Genomic DNA, 8,238 nt, shown 5'->3' with positions numbered 1-8,238 from the left:
AACTGGGGGTTGAACTCAGGCCCTTGCACTTACAGGAAAGCACTGATTCCACTGAGCCATTTCCCTGGCCCCCTATTTATTTTATTTTATTTTATTTTGACACAAGGTTTCAATAAATTGCTAAGACTCTGCTTGAATTTGTGATTGTCCTTCTTCAGCCTCCTACAGTACTGGGATTACAGGTGTGTACCACCATGCCCAGAGGGTCCCCTTTATAAGAAAAATGAATAAAACTTACTGTTTCAGTGTTCAACTATCAGTACTACTTTTGGTGACAGAAGAACCAGCATCTTTACAATTATAATAAAAATCAGTTTAACAAAAATCACTTCCAGGTTTCATATGTTTACCTATGATTTATTTTTTCAATTTATGGATTTGGTACAGGGTTTCACTATACAGCTTGGACTGGAATCAAATGCTGGTCCCTGTGCTTGCTAAAGCAGGTGCTTAGTCCGCTGAGCTATCTTGCCAGCCCATTGCTTTCTTTTTTTAAATTTTATTTTATTTTTTTAGACAGGATCTTGTTATGTAGTTCAAGCTAGACTTGGAATTGCTTCATAGCCCAGGCTGGCCTCACACTCATGGTTATCCTCCTGCCTCAGCCTCCTGAATGCTGGAATTATAGGCATGTGCCACCACACCCAGCAAACTTTTCAAATACATAAAGTAAACCACCACGATAGTGCACACCTGTAATACAGCTATTTGGGAGGCTGAGGCAGAAGAAGGGCAAGTTTAAGGCCAGTCTGGGCAACTGATCAGGACCCCATCTCAAAATAAAAAGGAATGGGAATATGGATTGGGGTAGAGTGCTTGCCTAGCACCTGGAGACCCTGCACACGAATTCCCTGAACAACAAAAACAGAAGCATAAGATACAAGTCAGTCTCTCTCCAAAGGAATTTTTTTTTTTTTTTTTTTTTGGTGCGGAACCGGGGATTGAATTCAGACCCTTGCACTTGCCAGAGAAGTGCTTATTCCACTGAGCCATCTCCCCGCCCCCCCCCCCGTTTTTTTTTTGGGGGGGGAACCAGGGATTGAACTCAGGTCCTTGCACTTGCCAAGGAAGTGCTTATTTCACTGAGCTATCTCTCCAGCCCTCTCCAAAGGAAATTTGACTGTCTTGTTAATCAGTCCAGGGCTTCTCAGTCTCAGTGTCATTTGCATGTTGGTCTGGACAGTTCTTGCTGTGGGAGCTGTTTGATACAACGCAGGAGTTGTAGCACCATCCCTAGCCTTGTCAACTTCCAGTGATGACACACTATGTGCCCTCCAGAAGTTACCCAGTGATTCCTGGTTGAGAACCACTGAATTTGACGTATGACTGGGAGCAAACTACTATCTCTCCAGGACTTAGTTCCTCATGCTTAGGGTGGTTCTTGTTTATGTAAAATCAGGAGCTCATGGAACCACGAGGCGGATGTCAGAATGGATGAAGCGATCCTATGCATCAGGACTGCTCGCACCCACCACCATCCCTGGACCTGAGCGCCTGACTTGGAACATGTATGACTTTCCCACGAATTCTGGATATAATCCACAACATTTTAAAAATTGCCTCTCAGATAATATCTGGCTATTTTTAAAGTTATCTCACCATAGTCAAAAGCTTCAAGGAAGTGAATTCTAGGTTAGAAGTTAGAAAGTGCTCCAGATGGGTAGAGTGGGCAGAAAGTTGGGGTTAGGGATGCCATCACCAGGCTTGTTTAGTGTGGAATTTAGGAGCCTGTGTCCAGCTAGTTTATCTATCTATCTATCTATCTATCTATCTATCTATCTATCTATCTATCTATATTTAATGATTAACGAGCACTTTCACAAGTTGTCTGATTTCTTTTTTTTTTTGGTGGAACTGGGGATTGAATTCAGGCCCTTGTGCTTGCCAGGAAGCGCTTATTCCTCTGAGCCATCTCCCCGGCCCCAATGTTGTCTGATTTCATTCTTGCAGCTTCATGAGGTAAGGAAAGCGCTATTGCACCCAACAGAAGAGGAAACAGCAGGGCAGCGGGTATTCAGTCCTGAGCGCTACCCCCCATCATGTGCCCTCTGGGTTCTGGAGTCCCACAGGCTAGGTGAGCTGGGGCACCTGGAGTGGTAATGTGTGGGCAGGTGATGAAGAAAGAGGGAGACCAAGAGGCACAGAAAGCCTCCTCCTCTTCTCAGGGAGGCCTCAGCCTTGTGGGGCGAGGTGGCACAGCTCCAGGCGGGGGCCACGGCCTCTATGGTAGGCTTTCTCAAAAGGCCTGAGTCAGCCAGATTCAGGCCCAGGCTTGCATGACTCCTGTTCCGGTGCTGTGTTGAGCAGCCTGAAAGACATGGATGTACCACCTGCTGCTGGGCTTAGTCCTCCCTGGCTTGGCTGTGCACATTCCCGGGGGAGGTCATTCCAAGCTTAGACTTCTGAAATGGGACCTGCGAGACTGGTAGAGAGGGAGAGGGTGTGGCAGCGGCACTCCTGGTAGAGGGGACAGTAGGAGGCAGACTGGGGCTTTTGTAATGTGGTAGGCCAAAGAAGGGACTATATTTATTTATTTATTTATTTATTTGCGGAACCGGGCATTGAACTCAGACCCTTGCGCTTGCCAGGGAAGCACTTATTCCACTGAGCCATCTCCCCGGCCCCAAAGGGACTATATTTTTAATCTGGCACTTGGGCGAAGGATATATTTGTATTGGGCATTCCTGGAGTTAGGGAGTTGTGGTGTCCAGGAGAGAGGAGAGCCTAAGCAGAAGAAATAGGAATGAGAGGGATGGGTCAGGAGAAGGATTCATTGAAGACTGTTGGGGCTTCATGGTGGATGGATTCATACACATATTGAGTACTCGCTGTAGACCACGCACTGGGCTAACTGCTCCTGCTACATGCATTAACAAATGTGGCCATGGCGCATAAAACATTGTCCTCCTGAGAGGACAAAGAAGTGGAAGTGTATGGTGGCTTAGTGAACTTAGACTGATGAGCCACAGCATGAATGCGACAGAATCAGGATGCAGTTTTGGTTTATTTTACTCAAAGCCTGAATCTTGTATACCGTTCAGTCTTGCCTCCGCATGGGGGTTGAGGGGACGGAGGAGTTTAGGATTGCTCTCAGATTTCTTGTGCAGGTCTACGCTCTTACAACGAGGACACAATACTCACGTAACACCTGCAGCTTGATTTGCTTGTGATTTGGGTGGATTCAGACCAGGGGCAGCTGGCTCGAAGGCAGCAGCAGCAGGATGAGGGGCAGAGTGGAAGGGAGCTGCTCACCCATGGCAGCCAGGAAGCGGGAAGAAGAGGGTGGGGAGGTGCTTGGGAGTCACCCCCCTCACTGACCCACCTCCAGCCAGGCCCCACCTTCTCGCAGCACACTCCTCCTCAACTCATCCATAAATGAATTCCTGGATGAGTGCACTGATCTCACGGCCCAAACATCTTCCCAATACCCCACCTCAAAACATGTGAGGGTTTGGGAGGATATTTTGGATCTAAATCATAACACTGAAGAAACAGACAACACTGGGACAAGAAGATGTGAAGACAATGGATTTTGGTTTTCTGGATTCATCTTTGGACTCTAGCTTGTGCTGTCAGAAAAAGCCTTAAAAAAAGAAAGAAAGAAGGAAAGAAAGAAAGAAAGAAAGAAAGAAAGCTGAAAAGGAGCTCCAATGTGTCTCCCTGTGGCCCCCTGGAGCACCCACTGTTCTTTCTGCCTCGGGACTCCCTGTGCTGCTGGCAGAGGTTAAAAGGCATTCTACAAAGCAGCCCAAATTGTGGATAGCACTGCGACAGAAGGCAGGGCTGTGAGGCTTGTGGAAGCTGAGGACTAGAGTTAGCAGCTCAGGAGTTGGATCTTCAGCTCTGCTGAAGGGCAGACAGTTGATAGTTGAGGAAAAGGACAACCAGGAGTCTGGCTTTCTCCCCAGCACGGCCCAAAGGCCAGCCAACAGTGGGAGAATGGTCAGGGAAGGGCTCAGCTTCAGGTCAGGCCCCTCAGGACTAGGCGGTGCAGAGGGTCCAACTGCTAAGCCGGAGTGAGGTGCACAGATTGCCAGGAGTACAGACCAGCAGGGCCCTGTATGGGTGAGGGATGTTGATGTGACAGGAGCAAGATTGCTAACAGAGACTGTGGAGGTCCTTGGTTCTCATCTTGGTACATTGTTTTCTTTTTAAAGTATTTTGTGCAGGGTCTCACTACAAAGCTCAGACTCATAGTGATCCTCCTGTTTTCAAGCCTCCCAGTGTTGAGATTACAGGTGTGCACCAGTACACCTGGACTGAGTCGCCAACTCATCGTGCCTGGGGATGGGGCCAGTGCAGCATGTAGGTTCAGGGAATGAACCTACACTTGCCTAAGCAGGCACTTATTCCATTGATCTATCTCACTGGCCCTTTATTTGGTGTTTTTGAGACCAGGTCTGGCTATGTAGTTCAGGCAGGTGTTGAACTTATTATGTATCCCAGGCTGACCTGGAACTCCCAGCATCTTCCCACCTCTGGCTCTTGAGGGCTGGGTGTGTGTCACCATACCTGGCCTCAGCTGGCACTGTGATGGGAGGCCCCCATGCACACACACAGCCTCCTGAATTCCTGTGAGTGGTGGAGCCTCTGTTTTCTGAAGGTCAGGAATAACACTTAGTTCTTCAGAAACTTGACAGCACTTTCTTCCCACCTTGCTGTGGGAGCAGGGCTGATGTGCCAGAGCAAACATCAAAGGAAGTCCAGGGACTTAGGGATTATTGGCAAGGAAGTTGGGACCAAGTGTTCTAAAGACAGCAGAGAGGAGAAGATCAGACAGCACTGTCTCTTTCCTCCCACCTCTCCAACCCCCTCAGCACAGGGGCTGCTCAAATTCATGGGACACTTGCTCCTCCTAGACTGGTCTCCAACCAGAAACCTTCCAAACAGCCCAAGGCTAGGCTGTCCTTTGCCTCAGGCAAAAAGCATCCCTGCCCCCACCCAGCTGTCTTCAGCGCTGGGCTTTCCAGAGCTTCCAGAGCTGTCTGAGAACCATCAGCTATCCCTTTTCCTTCTATCCTTTCTGTTCTGTTTTGTTTTTTAAGGCAGAAAAGGTGTTGGGGTAGATAACTGGGAAGCTGTCTTTCACCCAAGGATCAGTTGGGTTTCTTACTCTGCAAGTGTCACAGCTCATAGACGGGTGAGATTGATACCCCACTGCGGGGCAGGGCACAGGGACAGCTGTGGGCAGCTGATCCATCTGGGAGGCTTTGGGCAAGGGCCTTCTCTCTCTGGGGTACAAGGAATTGGGGGATGAGTTTGAGGGCCCAGCCAGCTCTTAGATGGTAAGCAGGGCTCATGGGGAAGGTGGAGGAATGCTGGCGGCACTGGGAGGGGCACATAGGCGCCCGAGGCCCTCCTTGACTATGGCTACCTTCACTCTGCCAACAGGAGGAATGGCAGCTGCTGGGGCCCAGCTCCTCTTCCTTCAGCTTGTTCTAGGGCCAACTCTGGTCGCCGACATCAAGCTGCAGCCTCAGGCCCAAGACTTCCGCAAGTTACACATCGACTACCCCAGGGTTAGTTTTGCAGAGGGTTTCCAGGGCTACTGTAACGGATTTATGGCCTACGTGAGGGGCAGAAGGCAAGACTGGTTTTGCCCCAAGATCCACTATGTGCTGCATGCCTCCTGGAAAGACATCCAGAAATATTGCAATTATACTGACTACTACTGTGACGTCTATAATGAGTACTGCACGCTCACTCAGACCTCCTTTCCTCTCACGACCTGCACCCTGGCACCTGAGCAGCCATCCACCAGCTGCTTCTACCAAACCAACTTTACCAAACAAAGGCTCTATCTGCTCTGCTCCCGCAGGTATAAAGGTGACCCCATAGGTATCATCAGCCTCTATTAGGGAATTTAATTTCCAAATGATCCCTTCCTTGTTCCTATTTCTGAAACTCAGATTCCTGCAATAAGCCTTTATCCCTAGCTTTCAAGGCAGGCAAGGCCCAGAGATCAGGAAGGTAGGAAAATGCTCAGGGCTTTGATCACTGTGCAAAGCTGTGCTGTCTTCTGTGTCCTTTCCAATTTGTTTACCAGCTCCTTACCACCACCCCCACAGTCCTTCTCCCAGCGACAGAAAAACCCACCCAAGAAGCTGGCTCTGTCCACTTGGCAGTGCCTGTCCCTGAGCTGGGCCAGATCCTGACTCCTGGATGGAGGCCCAGGCCTCTCGCTCACACCATAGCAACAGGCTTCCAGCTCTAGTACCACCCCCGTGCTTCTTGTCTCTGTCTTCCCCTCTTCTAACTCTCTCCACTCCCAAACCCACACAGCAGTGTCTGTAGCTGCAGGAACCTCCCTGAGAGCCTCAGACCCACTTTAGTCTCAGCTCTCCACAGTCCCCTTGGTCTCCAGCCTGCTTCTCTCTGTGAGATCCTAGATTCCCTTACGTGTCTCCTGTCACCCCCACCTCCCACCCTGGAGCCGGGTGCTCTCTGGCCCACACTGCCACTGCTTGGGCACCCCGCCTCTTTCTCCAGTCCTTTCCTTTAGGCTTTCTCACCTGGGCCAACTGGAATTTCAAGTTATCTTCTCTCTCCTATTCTGCCAAGGTTCCTGCATCTCTTTTCTTCCAGGAGTTCCTCCAGAGATTGTCAGTCTCCAAGGTCTGCCACTGACAAAGCAGTGGCTGAGGCAGCCTAGCTGCAGGTGTGTAAGCTGTGTTGGTGGTGCTGGATCAAACCTGTGGCGTCACATAGGCTGCACAAGCACTCCACACTGAGCTGTTTCCCCATCCCCCATGCACAGGAAGTTTAAAAACCATATCTAAGTTAAGATAGAGCTATTGTGGGGCTGGGGAGATGGCTCAGTAGAACAAGCACTTGCCTGGCAAGCACAAGGGCCTGAGTTCAATCCCTGGTTCCTCAAAAAAGAAAAAAAAAAAAAAAGAGCTATTGTGCCAAGCATGGTGGTACATGCCAAAATCCCAGAACTCTGGGAGGCTGAGGCAGGAAGACTGAGAGTTCCTGGGTAGTTTAGTAACTTAGCTAAAACTTGCCTCACCCTGCCTCAAAAAACAAAAACAAAAAAAGCATAGAACCATTAGTGCAAACTGAGGGAAGGGTGAGACCTCTCCACTACTTTTAACAACTTCTTGTGAATCTGTCATCATTTCAAAATAAAAAGTTAACAATACATTTGACTCAGTTCAGTTCTGATCTAACTCCTTGCTTGTTTGTTTTGAGCCAAGGTCTCCTTGTGTAGTTCAAGCTGGCCTTGAATTGACTGTGTATCCCAGGCTGGCCTTGAACTCACAGAGATCCCCCTGCACCACCAGGTCAAGTTTAATTTCCTACTTTTGCTCTGGAAGTCCTGGTGGCCGCCCAGCTCTGGCCATCTCCCTGGGACACCCGCAGCAGTCACAGAGGCCTTCTGTTTCAGGGGTAACATAATGGAGATGGGGGGTGGATAAAGCTCAGTTCTGGGTTGGGGCTTGAGAATGGAATGATTCTCCCTTTTCCTTGCTCTAGAACAAATGTGTGACAGGAGTCAGGCTGCCAACCTGCCTTTCACTTTTTCAACAACAAAATCTGAACTGCAGGTCTGGGGGAGATAGCTCAGTGGCTTAAGTACCTGCCTGGCAAGCACAAGGTCCTGGGTTCTATCCCAAGTACAAAAAAACAAACCACACCAAAACAAGAACAATATATATCTGAACTGCAACAGATATGGAAAGTTGGAAAGTGCAAGGTATGGCCGGGGAGATGGCTCAGTGGAATAAGTGCTTCCCTGGGAAGCACAAGGGCCTGAGTTCAATCCCTGGTTCCACCAAAACAAACAAACAAGCAAAACCAAAACAAAACAACAGCAACAACAACAACAAAAAAAACCACCACATAAAGTGCGAGGTACAGGAAAGGATCTAACACATGATATCTGGGTCATAAAATGTCAAACAAGAAAGTGCTGCTCGCTGGCTGGGGAGATAGCTTGGTGGTCTGAGCACCTGCCTGGAAAATGCAAGGACCCAAGTTTGATCCCTGGTACTGCATGGTGCACCAGCCCCCAAACTGGGCATGGTGGCACATGCCAATAATTCTAGCACTGTGGAGGAACCTGTATCAAATATTTTTAAAAAAATTTTAAAAAGCAAGTCCTGCTGGGCATGGTGGCATATGCCCGTAATTCCAGTACCAGGGATGCCAAGGCAGGAGGCTTCCTTTTAAGTTCAAGGTCAGCGCGAACTGCTTAGTGAGTGACACCCTGTCATTAAAAAAAAAAAAAAAAAA

General features: G+C 49.0%; 1 protein-coding gene across 1 annotated transcript; it reads left to right on the top strand.

The window, feature by feature from the left end:
• The first annotated feature begins 4,982 nt into the window (after positions 1-4,982).
• Rnase13 (ribonuclease A family member 13 (inactive)) lies at positions 4,983-6,793 on the top strand. The gene is made up of 2 exons (XM_023708355.1): positions 4,983-5,140; positions 5,392-6,793. Exon 2 carries the CDS (start codon positions 5,397-5,399, stop codon positions 5,856-5,858), a length of 462 nt encoding a protein of 153 aa, XP_023564123.1. The 5' UTR covers positions 4,983-5,140; positions 5,392-5,396; the 3' UTR covers positions 5,859-6,793.
• The last annotated feature ends 1,445 nt before the right edge of the window (positions 6,794-8,238 follow it).

This window comes from Octodon degus, unplaced genomic scaffold (assembly GCF_000260255.1).
Source record: "Octodon degus isolate 3935 unplaced genomic scaffold, OctDeg1.0 scaffold00352, whole genome shotgun sequence".
In the NCBI taxonomy this organism is placed as follows: Eukaryota; Metazoa; Chordata; class Mammalia; order Rodentia; family Octodontidae; genus Octodon; species Octodon degus.
Note: the sequence above shows the minus strand (reverse complement) of the source record. Positions and strands in the feature narration are given on the sequence as shown.